This window comes from Xyrauchen texanus, chromosome 1 (genome assembly GCF_025860055.1).
Source record: "Xyrauchen texanus isolate HMW12.3.18 chromosome 1, RBS_HiC_50CHRs, whole genome shotgun sequence".
Classification (NCBI taxonomy): domain Eukaryota; kingdom Metazoa; phylum Chordata; class Actinopteri; order Cypriniformes; family Catostomidae; genus Xyrauchen; species Xyrauchen texanus.
This window is the reverse complement of record NC_068276.1, coordinates 54,041,379-54,058,794: the sequence shown is the minus strand read 5'-3', so window position 1 is coordinate 54,058,794 and position 17,416 is coordinate 54,041,379. Positions and strand designations below refer to the sequence as shown.

At 36.3% G+C, this 17,416-nt stretch overlaps 1 protein-coding gene and 1 pseudogene across 3 annotated transcripts; both read left to right on the top strand.

Moving 5' to 3' along the window:
- Positions 1 to 481: 481 nt before the first annotated feature.
- Positions 482 to 4,171, top strand: LOC127653415 (elongator complex protein 5-like; annotated as a pseudogene).
- A 2,459-nt stretch (positions 4,172 to 6,630) lies between these two features.
- LOC127653145 (CTD nuclear envelope phosphatase 1A-like) lies at positions 6,631 to 17,181 on the top strand. 3 transcript variants are annotated; one of them, XM_052139823.1, is made up of 8 exons: positions 6,633 to 6,668; positions 7,101 to 7,247; positions 9,593 to 9,659; positions 9,914 to 10,032; positions 10,367 to 10,555; positions 11,513 to 11,624; positions 15,951 to 16,035; positions 16,124 to 17,181. In XM_052139823.1, exons 2-8 carry the CDS (start codon positions 7,134 to 7,136, stop codon positions 16,182 to 16,184), a joined length of 747 nt encoding a protein of 248 aa, XP_051995783.1. In that variant the 5' UTR covers positions 6,633 to 6,668; positions 7,101 to 7,133; the 3' UTR covers positions 16,185 to 17,181. The 3 variants fall into 3 exon arrangements, with proteins under 3 accessions (XP_051995864.1, XP_051995699.1, XP_051995783.1); XM_052139904.1 differs by having other exon boundaries at positions 6,631 to 7,247; positions 11,513 to 11,531; XM_052139739.1 differs by having other exon boundaries at positions 6,631 to 7,247.
- The last annotated feature ends 235 nt before the right edge of the window (positions 17,182 to 17,416 follow it).

Here is a 17,416-nt window from a genome sequence, read left to right as displayed (position 1 = left end):
ATGCTGTAAACTGCGAAAAGGAAGTCTCAAAATCCAAATGAACCGAACACGATCGATTCGAACAAGATGTCAATAAATGCACGCGTGTCTTCTGATCCACAAATGCACGGATTCATTTTTGCATGAGCAATTTTTGATTTATTAATGTAGAACAGAACATGTTTATTTGCAAACATGTCTGTATTTGTACAAATCGCTGCACAATCATTCAATCCCGAATTCCACAGATTCAAATCAAATGGCATTTGTTTGTGGTTAGTAAAATACATTCACAAAATGTATCTAGTACATATATAATTGTGTGTGCATTCATTAATCATATTGAGATTAAAATCATCCCATACATGTACGGTATAGTTATGTATAGCGTCCACGCTACAGGACGTTAGGTGGCGGTAAAGCTCTATTTAAGTTTGCGAACCTCGATTGAATGAGAAATGAAGATTATTTGGCCGCTGCGTTTGTGGGATATCGAGTTTTCTGTTCAGGCTCGTGTTGAAGCTCTGAGTTTAGCATGATACTTATTTACAAATAAAGGGTTCAAATCTGTCATCTTTGAATTCATGTATTTACACTTTTTCACCAGTAGCACACATACACTGTTATATATCAGGACGTGGCTTGCCAAAGACGTTTTACTTAATTTAAATGAGCTGTTTAGCTGTTAGCTGATGGTGTTGTAAGCAATATTCCACATTTGAGCCATGCTGTTAAATGTTCTACAGGGAACAGAAGCTGGAGGATTCATAATCATTGAAGGTAAGTTTATTTGTCTTTCATTTATCTTCATTTCGTGACCTTGCAAGAGTGTCATCATCAATACTTCTTACAATAAGAAGTGCTCAACTGATGCTGCACATCAATAGAAATGTACTTGCACCCCTGTTGAATGTAGTAAATATACTCTGAAGTATGTGTGTTCATGCTTTTAGATACCGTCAAATACAGTGGCCGGGGCATCCTAAAGTGTTTTATTAATGCAGCCTTAAAGAGGCAAGTAGTTGTCTTGCATCCTCTAAAAAAGTATGTCCTTTAATGTTTTACACTTTGGACCATGTTTGAGTTGTGCTTAAATAATTTAAAGGGACGAGGACGTGCATGTGTTAGTGTTCGAGATCCCAGAGCAAGAACTGCGTGCTGGTTTGGACAGTAGCTGTGTGCACAACTAAGCTCAATTAACAATATTTTTAACCTGAGAAATGTTTTTAATCAAATGGAAACATCTGTAACCTCATACAGTCAAACAAAAGTCTGTAGTTATTGCTTTCAAATTATATTACAGGGACAGTTCACCCAAAAATGAAAGATTTTTTGAAGAATATCTCAGCTGCGTTGGTCCATACAATGCAAGTGAATGGTGACCAAAACTTTGAAACTCCAAAAAGGAGATAAAGGCAGCATATAAGTAATCCATACAACTCCAGTAGTTAAATCCATGTCATCAGAAACAATATATGATAGGTGTTGGTGAGAAATGGATCAATATTTAATAAATTTTTTCCTATACATTTCCTTCCTGCCCAGAAGGTTGCGTGCGATTTGCACAAAGAATGCAAGTGGTCAAAAACAATAGTAGAACTCTTAGGAGAGAAAGTAATTTATTTAGGAGGTTTGTAGACTTGTATATTGATCTCTTTCTCAAACACACTTATATCACTTCTAAAGACTTGGATTAAACTGAATTGATGACATTTATGCTGACTTTATGTGCTTTTTTTTGGACCTAAAATGTTCTGGCCACCATTCACTTGCATTGTATGGACCTACAGAGCTGAGATATTCGTCTAAAAATCTTTATTTGTGTTCAGCTGAAGAAAGTCAAACACATTTGGATGTGACATGAGGGTGAGTAAATTATGAGAGAATTGTCATTTTTGGATGAACTATCCTTTTAAGGGTGTACGTGCCTTTTTAAATGCTTTTGTAATTGATCTAATTTGTTTTTGTGTATAAAGGCTTCATTGTCACACAGGTTTCCCTGATCCCCTTGGCTGGACAGGTAAGTCCTCATTCACAGTTGAGAAGTTCACTGCTCAAGAGATTACTCGGCTTGTCAAAGAGACACTGCATGCAAGAGCTTCAGTACTTGTTGTTGACTCTCTCGTTGGTTTTAAGGCATCATGACCCTGTTGTCATCTGCCAAAGACTCCAGGAGATCAAGAAAGGTGAAACGTTTTTTCCCAGAAACAGTCTTTCAAGTTAGCAACTGCTGCTTCTATTTTATTGATCACCTGGTAAATAGTGCTATTGTTTCTTCACATCAGGAGGAGTTATAAAAACTATTATTGGTCTCCTGCATTCAGACTTGCATCAGCAAGGCATTGAAGGGATTATGTGCCACCTAGCCAGTACTGTTATCTCTGTGGCACCTGTAAACAATGAACGCCATGCTGTGGCAAAGACCACTCGATGCACAAAATCAGGCAAAGTTATGCAAGGGGTGAGACGTTGGCTAACAAAGATTGAAAATTGAAATTATTATCTAAATGTTTTATGATTAAATGTTGAATTCCAACATTTTTGAAGATCTCTTGTTTATTTCTAGGAAGAGTATTTCAGTGTGTCAGAGGATGCAATCTTTACTGTACAGACCATACCTCATCAGCCTGGCCATGCACAGAAAGAGCAAGATGCAGTTGAGGTGAGCAAACCCTGCTAAAATTTCTGTACAGTGCGTCGTAAAAGTAATTTAATCAGTGTTTATTTCCATCTACATAAGTATATAATTGTTGTGTGTTGGTATTCCTGCATTTTAATGTTGTCAACTGGTTGTGTTCCTTTTATGATCCGAGTAGGCCGACCCAACATCGAACTTGACCTTTAATCTTCATCTGTCTAAGGAGGAGAGAGAAGCCAAGGAGAAAGTAGCACTGCCATTTGTATTTAGTCAAGAAAAGTAAGTGACCCCTGTCCCTGTGATATTTTTACCCATAAATGCATGGGCTTTTCCACCAAACGTTGTTACATACCTTGGGTCTTTAGCAGCCTTGTATGAATATCTATCACAACGAGTTGAGCTACACATAATACATATATTACACATAATGTATGTATTTTCTCAGGCACTTATTACTCAATAAATACTAAATGGACACACAATTTAAAGAATGTCAGTTGTACACCCAAATGACAATAGCCGTATCATACCATTCATGTGTTGTAAAGTTTACTTCCATGTTGCTTCTTCATCAATTAGCAATGTCAGATGTAAATCAATCAACCACTGAAACATCAGTGCCACCTCAAGTAACAAATAGCATGTATAGTATGCACATTATGTGTACACACATATGGGATACTTATAATTCGCCATCCTTTGTGCTGAAAATCAATGTGATTTAGTAGTCATTTGTATGAATGTAGTACTCATTTGTCTTATAATAAACAAAGAAATGGATATAATGTAAAAGTAAACTTGTATAGATATGAATTAATCACAAATATATGATTTATGGAAGCTCAAAAAAACAAAAGCAACACTATTTAATATCTTATACCATATACACTCTCTCTCTCTCTCTCTCTATATATATATCTCTATATCTATCTATATATATATATATATATATATATATATATATATATATATGAGATTGTATATATATAAAAAAAAAATTTTTGTCACACTATTCAAAAGACAAAAGTTGAGGAATAAAAAAGAGGTGAGGGCATATCTCAAAAGAACTGATGCAGTACAGATGGTGGATTGGTTATTTTATGTACAATATTTATGAAAGGTACATTATACATTTAGAAATAACTGATTTTAATTTTAACGATTACAATGTTTTGAAAGTTCAGCATTGTATGTTTATATTCATTTTACCTACAGAAAATCAGCTCTTCTGAAGCCAACTCCTGGCTCAGGAAGGATTATGTACGAGCCTGATGCCAATGATGACTTTGACGAGGAAGATCCAGATGATGATCTTGATGTGTAAATGAAAACAGCCCAGATAATTTGTAAATGTATCATGGAAAGAGTAATTTCTATAAATCATTATTTATGAATCATAAATGTTATTAATAATAAAGACTTTGAAATGGTCTGGGACAGTCTCGTTGCAAGAACTATTTGAAGACTAGGTTTGAGAAGTTGTTTGATGAACCAGTGTTATTATGGAGTATGCAATGGAATGCAAATGGAGGGTTTTTGTAATGATAGGATGGTGGTGGTGTAGTGGGCTAAAGCATATATCTGTTAATCAGAAGGTTGCTGGTTCGAGCCTCACGGCCACCACCATTGTGTCTTTGAGTAAGTCACTTAACTCCAGGTTGCTACGGGGGGGATTGTCCCTGTAATAAGTGCACTGTAAGTCGCTTTGGATAAAAGCATCTGCCAAATGCATAAATGTAAATAGGATAACTTATGGGAGAAAAAAATTAAAGTTTGTTTGGCATATTTTATTCACTGTCATGTAAAAACACTCAGGTTGGAGGATAATGATCACTGTTAACATGCAATTTGTTGACTGAATTTTTTTATTATTATTAGTTAATTGACTTGAGATTTTGACCAAATTAACATGCTTTTTTTTCAGCCAACCCCACTTTAAAATTGAATTCAAGAAATAAACAATGACTAAGGGGATCTCCTAATGCAAATGCACCATGGCAACCATCATTTCCACCAAAATATCATGGTTACTAATGTTATTAATACTTGATTATTGAGGTATTGACTACCATTGTCATAAGTAGCATTTCGTTCTTGAATCGTTCTTGGTCACTTCCATTGTTTCTGTCACTAATGACTTGTGTGTGTTTTAAAGGTGCACTCAGTAAATTTTTACTCATTAAAAATTGTTTACTGCTAAAGAAATGTATAATAATTTTGACATAAAATCATGAGCACTAAAATTCCAGTAATATCAGTAACAGTAACCTTAAAAAAGCTGTTTAAATCTACATGGACAGGGTCCCCTCATGGGGGCAGCCATGTTGTGATCACATGACCAGCCAAATACTACTCCTCTACTAATCTCAGTAACTGCCCTGTTGTAGTGGTGGTGGTATAGTGGTCTAAGCACATAACTGGTAATCTGGTAATCACAAGGTTGCTGGTTCGAACCCCAGTCACCAGCATTGGGTCGTTGAGTAAGACACTTAACTCCAGGTTGCTCTGGGGAGATTGTCCCTGTAATAAGTGTAAGTCGCTTTGGATAAAAGCGTCTGCCAAATGCATAAATATAAATATAGGACACTTTCACACACGGATTAAATTAATCATGGCTAACTGTGAATCAGGGTTTCCGTTAGCTGCTAAGGACTGGTTTTTGACCAAATTCAAAGATTGTAGTGAAAATATTAACAGGAAGCATCAGCAACCCCTTTATATGATGCCACAAGTGTACAGCATGACGCCATCCCAGTGATCACAGACAGACAGCTTGCAAAATCCTAATCCGTGTCTACAGCGGACTGAATCCCCACACTGGCAAAAGCAGCCGGCATAATTCCCATCTCACTTCAGATTTGCATTTAAACAGCATTGCATTGCCCTCTTCTGGAGAAGGACACCAGGCTTATGTGCATCTTAAAGGAGCACTTAGTCATTTTTTCCCAATTTTTAAACATGTATAAAATCACGAGTACTCAACATGAGATATAGACTTAAGTAATATCAGTAACAGTAACCTTAAAAAAGCTGTTTAAATCTACATTGAGAGGGTCCCCTCATAGGGGCTGCCATGTTAGGATCACATGACACAAGTGGGATATCCAAAGGTGGGTCTGGGCCCCCCAAAAGAGAAACATTTCCTGGCTATGCTCTTGTACGATACCCTTTGTACATAGAGTCCACATATTTTTCCTGGCAGGCAGCAGATACCGTAACCCCGCCCCACCCTAAATCATATGGAGCCTGTAAGGCAGAGAAGCCTGCCAGAAACAAAGGATGGCACATTTCTCCCATCAGGACAAAATGACTAAGTGCACCTTTTAGTAGAAAAACTGCACACATTTGACTTCACGTCGGCAGCAAAACATTGTAAAATTGGAGGAAAATAGTTATAAAGAGAAAGAAATTAGCCAAGGTGAAAAACTACAGCACGAGTTGTGAGGAATTAGACAGCCAATGTTTTATGCAGATGTATACAGTGCATTTTATAGAAGAGATGGAAAGTAAATCCTTCACAGCCTCATTTTCATTCACGAAAAAGATGGCGCTTATGTGAATAAGGTCTCAAATGCAAATTTTTGACTACCAAAATGGCTGGCATAAAGATGTACTCTTCAGGAATTTTGACCAAATGAATCAGTAAACTAATTTCTTTGGTGAACGACTCGATCACTGATGAATCAAACTACCCCAGTTACATTCTGCAGACTAAATTAATAGTATTTTTTATGGTTTTAAAGTATCAGTAGGCCTAATCTTATTAACTGTTTCCACGGTAGTTTTTAAACAAGTACATTATTTTATTCATATTTTTATTCTATTCAGCTGCATAATTTGTAACTATCAAACAAAACTATAAAACTATAATAAAAAACTAAATGCACACGTGTTTGATTTATCTACACGAGAGCTCAAAACGCGCCTGTGTTTGAAAAACGCCACAGCCACGTGAACAAGCAAACTTTTATATTTCCCCGCGGAAGTGACGTCAGCGAAACGATGGCGGCTCGTACTGCTCTACCGTAGTGGCTTGAAACTGTCCTAAGCGGTGAGAAATTGTACGCGTTTTCTTTTTAGATTCCTCCAAAAAGCTCCCTGAAAAAACGCGGAAAACACACGCGGAGCTTAATGTTGCAGCAGAGATAAAAGTCGGACTTCTCTTGGCATTTATTCGACACTCCAGCAGTATATTTAGTCAGTTGGTTTGACCATCATCTTAACCAACGAGCATTTGAAGTCCTCACAGAGACCTGGACATAAAACTACCTGTCCAAAGATAAAGACTCTCACCAAGTGATATTTAATGTTCGCGCTTTGTTTGAATCGATGCAGTTTTCCACCCTCTGTACGTTTATTTTTAACCATATCAAGCCGCGTGAGGGGTAAACAGGACGCCGCAAAGTTTGAACTTGTGAATGGTTGTCAGGATCTTATTTCCACAGGTGTGTTGTTCTCACTCTTGTTGTATTGATCTCTTCAGCGGTGTAAAGCACACCTCACAGACTCTGGTGTTATGGTTGACATGATAAAGACCCGCCAATGTCTGCTCGGTGTACGGACTTTTCTCGGCGTGACGTCCAGAATATGGAGCTTCTTCTTATACATCCTTAGGAAGCACATCAGAACGGTGAGAAACCCAAATCTTCATGCTTGTCCAGCTTTACACTTGTTTGAGCAACTTTTGTGGAGTGACATGCGCACTGAACTTGCATTTAGGTGTCTGGAGGAAAAGCAGACACCTGTCTGGGTTGTTAAACCCATTTAGAGTGGGTTCATTCTTAAATATATGTATATATTTTTATTCTTAAATATCAGGCTCATGGTTATAAAGGTGGTTTAATTGGTGTATTTATGTATGTACATACAGATCCGATAAATGCAGTGGGTATGAGTTTATGTTTGATCTAAAAAGTCGAAAAGTTGTTGGGAATATACTACAGAAACTCATATATTGCTCTTAACCTATTGAGAATTTTAAGTGTCTAATAATGCAAATTTGTTTTAGTTGATAACATATTATCTAGTGAACAAAGTCCACACTCAAGTCTTAAACAGAATGGATATTAAACAATAATTGTTTTGTTTATTTGTATTTTTTAAAATCTGTTTTTATATTTTAAACCTAGATTTTGCCATTGAAATAACACTTTACAAGCAAACTATTGATGCATATTTGTGAACTCCTGAAATAACAATCAATTTAACCTTTTATTAAACGTGTAAAACATGTCTTTGCACCAGAATGCCCTTTTCTTTTTGTCTTGCATAATATAATATATCAATAGCAAAACACGTCACTGTTTTTCAGAATTTGCCAACTCCTAAAATTACAGTCGATATGACATTTTACTGTGGCACCAAAATTAGCTTTTTTGTTCTTTAATATGATCTATTTAATGTTTTATATGGTTAAAACAATAGGAAAATGGGTCAAAGTTTTCTTTTGTCAATAAAAGAGTCTCATGCAACAGCTCAGAGTCCCTAAACACTCAGGCTGAGAAAACAAGCTGTAATCCCCCTGTGCACAACAGGCTTTGGCAAGCCAGTTGTATAATAATCTTTAGGATGATAATTAAGGTTGATAATCAATTATGATGGTATTACTTGTCTGGGACTGTGGAGTGGACACTTCTCTAAACATGGGTTTCCATTCATGCAGGCAGCGGTTCAGTTCAGCTTGACCCAACACCGTGAAGGCATCCTTACTAAGGCCTAATACAAGTTGGAAATAAACAACCCCCTTTTTTTTCAAAGTCACCCTGCCTGTTTCCCTCGGTTGGGCACTCATAAGTTCCGTTGACACTTTTAGACAGCTGGAAGAGCTAAAGATAGCTCAGAAGATTTAGAGAATGAGAGGAAGAGTATACACATTGTGGCGAGCAGTGGGTTGAGGCGGAGGGGCCTCGGACCTCTCAAAGAGAAAGAGACCTTGGCTGAGATATTCTTCTTAAAATCTTTATTTGTGATTTGCAGCTGAAAAAAAGTGGCCTGAGGGTGAGTAAATGATTTTAGGGTGAACTATTCCTTTAATTTTGTGGTACTGAATACAAAACTTCAATACTGTCTCAAATCAGTTAATATTATGTTCAAAATACACTAGGTGCACTGCAATTGCCAATTAGTAGCTCAATCAAGCACATAATAGTTCACCCTAAAATAATTTACTCACCCTCAGGTCACTTTTTGTCAGCTGCAAATCACAAATAAAGATTTTAAGAAGAATATCTCAGCTCTGTGGGTCCGTTAATGCAGGTGAATGGTGACCAAAACTTTGAAGCTCTGAAAAGCACATAAATGCAGCATAAAAGTTACATAGTAAAATATACGACTCCAGTGGTTTAATCCATGTCTTCTGCAGCAATCCAATTGATTTTGTGTGTGAACAGACCAAAGTGTAACTCTTTGTAACTGCTCATTTTGCCATTGCAGTCTCAAGGCACACTCACGATTTCAAGCTCGATTACACTTCCTACATGGCGCTAGGAAGTGTAATCGAGCTTGAAATCATGATCGCCAAAGAGACTGCTGATGGCAAAATTATTGTAAAAGGAGTTATATTTTGGTCTATTCTCACTTAAGAAGACCTGGATTAAACCACTGGAGTCTTATTGATGACTTTTATGCTGCCTTTGTGATCTTTAGAGCTTCTGATTTCTGGTCACCATTCAGTTGCATTGATTGGACCTACAGAGTTGAAATATTTTTCTAAAACTCTTCATTTATGTTTTGCAAAAGAAAGTCATACACATCTGGGATGGGATGAGGGAATTTTCATTTTTGGTGAACTATCCCAAGGTCTTTCTCCATTGAGTCTTTTTCTTCCCCATAACATCAGTGCCATACTATTTATATCCTTTCTGTATTTCTTTGGTGCACACACAATTCTTCTGCTACATATGTACATATGACATCTTTCGTGCACTATGGTGTTCTGAGGTTGTTGTTTCCTGTTTTGTCTCCTTCCTGTTCTAGATAATCCAGTATCAAACTGTGCGATATGACATTTTACCATTGTCACCCATTTCCAGAAACAGACTCAGTGAGTATTTCTCTTTCTCCTCAATAAAGTCTATTGGAATGACAACAGAAATTTGCAAAGCAGCCTGATTAGACTCTGAATTCTTCCTTGAAGAGACAGTTGTTCAACTTGTGTTTTTTAGTAGCATTTGCAAGCAAAGCTTTAATGAACTTGTGCCTTGAGTGGCTGTGAAGTGTTTGGGTGTGTTCATAATGATTTTTGTTGACTAATGCGTGTGTTTTTTTATTTTTTTATTTATTTTTTTTTTTTTTCAGACACTGTGAAGAGAAAGATCCTAGTTTTAGATCTTGACGAGACGTTGATACACTCGCATCACGATGGAGTCCTCAGACAAACAGTGCGACCTGGAACGCCACCAGATTTCATCCTAAAAGTACGACGAAATCATTTTCGCTTAAGTGAACACAACATGTGCTCTTCTATGTGCATAATCTATAAGCAAAAGCCCAATTCTAACGTTGAACTTAATGTTATGTCAGGAATTATTCAAGTTATGAATGGCACCAATCACGTACATGTTGCTTGGATTGAAATCAGACTTGGGAAGGGTAGATCATCATACGTCTTATTTTTAAACTCTAATGTCTTATTAATAGTCATAGATAGTATGATGTAGCTTGGTGTAGATGATGATCTTGTAGCGCTAATGCAGCTGTGGAAGGATGAGAAATGTTTTTCATTTCTCATATAAATTATTTTCTTTTTAGGTGGTAATAGACAAACACCCAGTCAGATTCTTTGTACATAAAAGGCCGCATGTTGACTTCTTCTTGGAGGTGGTCAGTCAGTGGTATGAGTTAGTAGTGTTCACTGCTAGTATGGAGATTTATGGCTCTGCAGTATCCGATAAGCTGGACAACAACAAGGGAATCCTGAAAAGAAGATACTACAGACAGGTAACCACAACTGAGACTGTTTGCATTGTTTGCAATAGCCACATTCTACGTGTAACAAGCTAGGTAACCATAAATAGTAAAGCAACACAATTATATATAATTAGTTGACTTGTCCGAGGTTTGTAGGTGAGCCAAAGAGAGTTGGTACTGATCCAGACTTCAGTTTCAGACGTTCAGCATGCCAAGCTCTGAACTGACCCATGTTTTGAAAACAGTCGTCTGTGAAATGTTTGGCGCAGACATACAAAAATTTGGTGTGTTGTGTCGGTGCATTCCCAGAGTAAATGAAATTTATCCATTGATCCTTCTGGGGATTGGATGAAGGAAGTAAAAAAAGACTTCTGTGATCATTTGTGCATTCAATTATTGAGCAACTTTTGTGCATCGATCGATCACACGCCATGATATCTCTCGAGGATAAACTAAAATCGCGCGCGTGCGTTCGTACTTCCTAGCTCGTTTTCTCATGGGCGGGTCAAATTCTCTGGGCGGGCAAAACAGAGAAGGGGGAGGTAACTTTCCCCTGTATGACGTCATATAGGGGAGATTCAAGATCAGCCCGTCTGAGATCTCATTTTCTCACAGGCAGAGAAAGATAGCCAAAACTCAGTTTACACCGACTGAAATTTCTAGACACGAGGGGACCAAATACAGGCTAGGAGAACTAATATTAATGTTAAAAAACCTCAGAAAGTGAAAATTTCATGTCAGGTGACCTTTAAACCCTGTTTACCGTTGGAAATATTGAAACTACTGTATGTACTGTATATAGAAAGTAATAATGTTCTGTGTGTTAGTTAGGTGTCATGATAATGATTAAATGACCATTAACCAAGATTAATAAATGCTGTAAAAGGATTGTTCATTCTTAGTTCATGATAACTATTGTGTTAATGTGTACAACCTTGTAAAACATAATCCTGTAATCTCTTTCTGTTTGTCTTTTTCTCGTGGCAGCATTGTACACTGGACTCAGGTAGTTATATTAAAGACCTATCTGTTGTACACGAAGACATATCAAGTGTAGTCATTCTTGACAACTCGCCAGGGGCATATCGAAGTCATCCAGGTAAAACATGCCATAATCTCAACACCACACTGTAGTCTGTATCACCTCTGTCTGGGACTTATTTTTGGATTTGTCTGATACACAAGGATTAACTTGTGTATGAGCTTTGTTACCCAGCTGGTCTCTCAGCATCATATCTCTAGATGCATGCTTTTGAAGGGCCATTTCACGCTCATTAACATCATGTTCATTTTATATAAAATTATGATTTTATATAAAATGATGCATTAAAAATTATGCTATTAAACATGTGCCCGGACTGCAATATAGAATATTTCCACCATTGGAGCAATTCAAGCTTGAAGTACTAACTGTTTTCAGCAGGGAGCAGTAAGCGAAACTGCAGCTTTATACACAACGGGCAGCTGTTCAGACAACAAACCACACTTGCTTGACACTTGTGTCGGTGCAAGATGAGTGCGTTCTTGTGTACAAACACTACTGGACGGAGCACAGTTCCGAGTGCAGATGTCTCGAGATGTGGTTTTCTTGGTCACAAACTACATTTAACTTGAAAAAATTTACTTAATAATTCAATTAATGAAATAAACCTTAAAAAAAAAAATAGCTTAGATACGTTTCTTTGCTGCTTTTTTCAAAGTATTGTTTTTTTTTTCTCCCAAATCTGCATATTGTTTTTCCAACCAAAGATCTTGACATGTTGTGAAAGGCGCAGTTAGCATTTGATTTTCATGAAAGAATAAATAAATAATGCCATCTAACGTGACCGGTTGGAATTTGTTTTTATAGAAACTCTATAATTTAGGTTTCATAATTTAGTATAGGCATCTGTAAATTCTGTTCAGTTGATAAAGTGCGGTCAATGGTAATGCTGTTAATCTCATAAATAAACACCTCGCGGGCAGGTGCGTACACAATGCAATGGGCAAAAAAAATTTAAACGTATAGTTTGCAAATCTGTAATATCTTACAGCGTTTCGGTCAAAGACCTTCTGCAGGCATTCTATCAATTTCTTTAAAGATTTTTCCTGTTGCAAGGGAAGTATATCCCTGTACATTCTTGGATTTCCTCAAGAAAATCAGAGATTATTTATCAGAGATGGGTCACTTCTATTAAAATGAATGGGAGAAATTGGAAATCCCAATGGCAGCCAAGGGTCAATGGATGTAGAAAAGGAGTCCCGCCAAGCTAATCACCTTTTAGAAACAGACATCGTCTGTCAATCAACTCGGCAACGCGCATGTGCGTTAGCTATACAAGCTGAGAAAATTTAGGTTTTTAGCATAATATGAGATAATGAAGCACAATGTATGATACCAGTTTAGTCAGATTTTACTGCTGATTTAAAATATGCTTTTGATCGTAATCTTGACCAACCGTTTTTGAGATTTCGATGTTCCCCCATTCAAGTAGATAGGAGCTACACTGGCATGACTGGAAATAATCTACCGGGAGCGTTCCAAAGATGGCCGAATGTGGACTGACTTGCTAGAAAGACTTTGGAAGTTTCACCAATGACGCTGGCGATGCAATCAACCGAACCAGAGAAGGTTAATGGTTGTGGACATCCGAATAGAATTTGTTTTACACTAAAGCTTCATTTCAAACCATTTTTATTCAACTCTTAGAATGTTTAATTCACAAAAAGAGTTCCTCTCTTACTTTTTAGAACGAACATGCAAGTCTTTACTAAATCAATATATTACGATGTGAATGCACGCCATTTTAAAAAAATACAAATATATATATATATAAAACTGTTCGCATAGATGTTAAAAGCTTCCTATTCTCATGAACTAGTGAGTCTGAAGCCTTCCTTTCATGGGTGTGGATTATGAAAATTGTGAATGAGCATGCATGCATGCTTCATCCTATTTACGAACGTTGGGAATTCACAAACATACAAACGTTTTACCAACAAATCTGGGAAATATGAAGCATTCGTGAATTTTACTCTCAAATGACTCTCAATTTTTTCGTATATTTACGAAATTTTCATGAATGAGGCCCATTGTAGGGTTGCTCTGATACCAAAATTTTGGCTTTGGTACGATACAAGCCCTGATACCTATGTATCGATACTAAAATCAACAAATAAAAAGCCTCAGATTTTTGATGAAATGACACAGAAAATGACTTTATGCATTTCTTTTAATAAAGTCTTACAGATACAAATTAGGTGTTTTCTGTTGAAATATTTCTGGATTCCATGTTAAATATTTAATGAAATGTTCTGATCAAATGGTGTTTAATCAAATTGAAAGTTTTAATCAAAAAATATTATATATTATATATATATATATATATATATATATATATATATATATATATATATATATATATATATTTGTTTTTTTTACAAAAAAATTGCAATTTTATTTTTGTTAAAATAAAAGGCTGCACAACAGAGCTTCACAGTATTCAAGAAAACATTAATGAAACAAAATGTTGATTACCTGTGGCACAATGCTGCTTGCATTTGTGATATTGCTTACAGATAATAATAACAATGATACAACCATTTAATAATACATAATTGTTATTATGAGTATTATTGCTACTTTTTGAATATTGCATTTTCATTTTGCTAATGACAGCATACTTTAATATGGTACCAAAATTGGCAACAAGATGAGATCGTACCATTTACATTTCTTTGGTATCGCGATACTTCGTTAGTACTGGTAAATGCAACATCCGTCTGAGGCATGTGTACATAGATGCTAGAAGAGCCCCTTTAATCCATCTCATATAGATTGACGAATTCAATAATCTGCAAAATATGAAGATAAAAAAATTATGTTGCTGTGGACTTTAGGCCAATGATAGGTTGTTGTTATTTTGAGCCCTTCTCTGTAAATATTTATTTATGCATTTAATTAGATTAATCAATATATCATGTAGTTAATTTGATTTTAAAGAAATTTTCGATTGAAAGCCCTAGAATGTTTTAAGAGTAACTTTAACTTGCAGATCATGTTGCATATTGTAGTAGTAAGTAATAAATGCATTATGTCTTAATGTCATCATGAAATAAAAAATGAACCCATTTACATTTTAAATTCTTGGTCTTATTTTGAATGATTTAGCTGCACTTTTTGTCTCCATAATATGAGTTTTATAACTCGCTCCTTTTTGACTGTTGTCACCAAGGTCTCTTCGTTTTCCCGTCCAATCACCTGTTATAGAGACTTTTTACGACCAAATATATTCCCAATGGATGAAATCAAGTCCTACCTTAAATTTTTTCTCATTGAACGTCCCGTTTCATGTAGAAATACTTGATAACAGTTTCAAGTTGAAAGTAATTTACTACCACTTCAGACATCCCTTTTGAATGACATTTCAGAAAGAAATTATTAAGAAATGAATAGCCCTGCCTTTAGCATAATGAACATTTACTTGTCTGTAATGTTGGATGTGCAGTACTATACACTTGTCACTATTGGTTAAAGGGATAGTTCACTCAAAAATTAAAATTCTCTAATTATTTACTCGCCCTCATGATATCCCAGTTGTGATATGACTTTCTTTCTTCAGCAGAACACATTTGTAGAAAAATATCTCCGCTCAGTAGGTCCTTAAAATGCAAGTGGATGTTGATCAGACTTTTGAAAATCCAAAAATCACAGACCGTCGGCATAAACGTCAATCATACGACTTCAGCGGTAAAATTAATGTCTTCTAAAATGACGCAATCGCATTTGGTGCAAAAATATAAATATTTAAGTACTTTTTAACTCTGTCAGCAGTGGTAAGCGCGTGTGAAGTAATCACGTTCGTGAGACATGTGAGAACTAACGCATGTGAGTCACAGACGGAAGAGCAGCGCTGTTTACAAGTGAGAAAGAGGAATGTTGTACAGAAGCTTTGTTGGTTTGGTTTGTTTACTCACAATGGTGCGTTTGTTGGCTTTTCTTGGAGAGGCCGGTTGGACTCCACCCTGTCATGATGCGTTGCATTATAGTTAAAAAGTACTTAAATATTTATCTTATTTTTTTAACAAAAAGTGATCGTGTCGCTTTAGAATACATTAATTCATAATGTATGGATAATGCATTTGTCATATGGATAATGGTTATGCTGACTGTCTGTGATATTTGGAGCTTCAAACATCGGATCGCCATCCACTTGCATTTTAAGGACCTACTGAGCTAAGATATTTTTCTCACACACATCTGAGATGAGTAAATTATGAGAGAATTTTCATTTTTGGGTGAACAATTCGCTTTAAGTTAATATTCACTTATAAGTACTGAGAGAATATAATTTTGTTACTATATAGTTGGTACATGGTGCTGCACAATACTTCTTGAATTTGTCATTGTTTTTAGGATTGAATTTACTTTCATTTTTATCCATAGATAATGCAATACCTATAAAGTCATGGTTTAGTGACCCCAGTGACACAGCGCTTCTTAACTTGCTGCCCATGCTGGATGCACTAAGGTAAAAAAAAAAAAGATTTTTAGTGGTATAATCTCAAATTAGCATAACATTATTTCAGTATGTTTTTTTTTTTATTTTTTACAACCAGATTCACCGCAGATGTACGATCCGTCCTAAGCCGAAATCTCCACCAGCATCGACTCTGGTGATCATCCGACCGAGGGCTTTCTTCAAACCCACCTTATTTTTTCAACTGCTTCCTCATTTGACATCTGCCTGTCCATTAACCCTCAACTCTGACTCGTCATCTCCCAACAACACCCTTACTAAAGGGCAATCCAGAAGAAGAGTCAATTGTGAACACAAAACCAAAAGGGGGATGGAAAAAGCAAACCTTTGGAGTCTTTGGGGGTCAACCTTTTTTTCTAGCCCCCCCTTCTACATAAGAGTCTCTGCCTTACACTTCTAACTATGCTGATTATATGTGTGGGTTATGATTGTGGTATGTGTATGAGGATGCCTGCTGCTTTTATTTTTAACTATTTTAAGATACAAAGTGGCTGGATACTGAAGCAAGGAAAACAGACCTTTTCACGATTGCTCCTTCAGTCCCAGCTTTGGACATCATACCTCACTTCTAAAAGTGGCACAAACAGATCTGGTAAACAGACTGGCTTGTGAAGACCATCTGAATTGGCCATCGACACTTTGCACATCTAATAGAGTTCACGCGAATAACAATTGATGACACTGATTTCGACTGCTCTGTAGATTTCAGTGTTATCGTGGTCAAGTTGTATATGGTATTGAGGGACTGTCTTGGAAAACATGGGTTTTAATGACGTATGTATGGTAGACCTCTCCCTATTTGGATGTGGGTGGAAACCATCTTGACTTTTTTTCTTCTTATTCTGCAGCAAATTTTATTCTTGCCAATTTTCATCTTTTGTTCTTGATAGTAAATTAATTTGAATCATGATTATCAGGGAGGATATAGTATAAAATGTGCTTTTGAGAAGCTGAATGACAGATTTTAAGCCTTTCTGCTCTAATTCTTCTCTACAGATGTATTTGGTTGATCGATGAAATCCTACCACTTGGAAGCCTTTTTACAAATGTTTTTGTTCTCTTTCCTGATAATGTAATAATGACAAGACTTGAATTTATAAAACTTGCACTTCATTGTATTGGAGAGCTGACCGAGTACACCAAAACCTTTTTTATTTATTTTTTTTAACTCAAGGCCTTGTTGGTATCTCTGTGCTCCTATCAGATAATGCCATTTCTATACTATCAATTTAGCTTTTCCTAGGCAGCTTCCTGGGACTCCAGTACATAGACCCGTCCCAAGAATGTGTCACTATCACAAATACTGCACACTATTTATTTGACTAGTGTCTTTTATCTTATTTCAGTGTTCCCACAGTCATAGAGAAAAAAC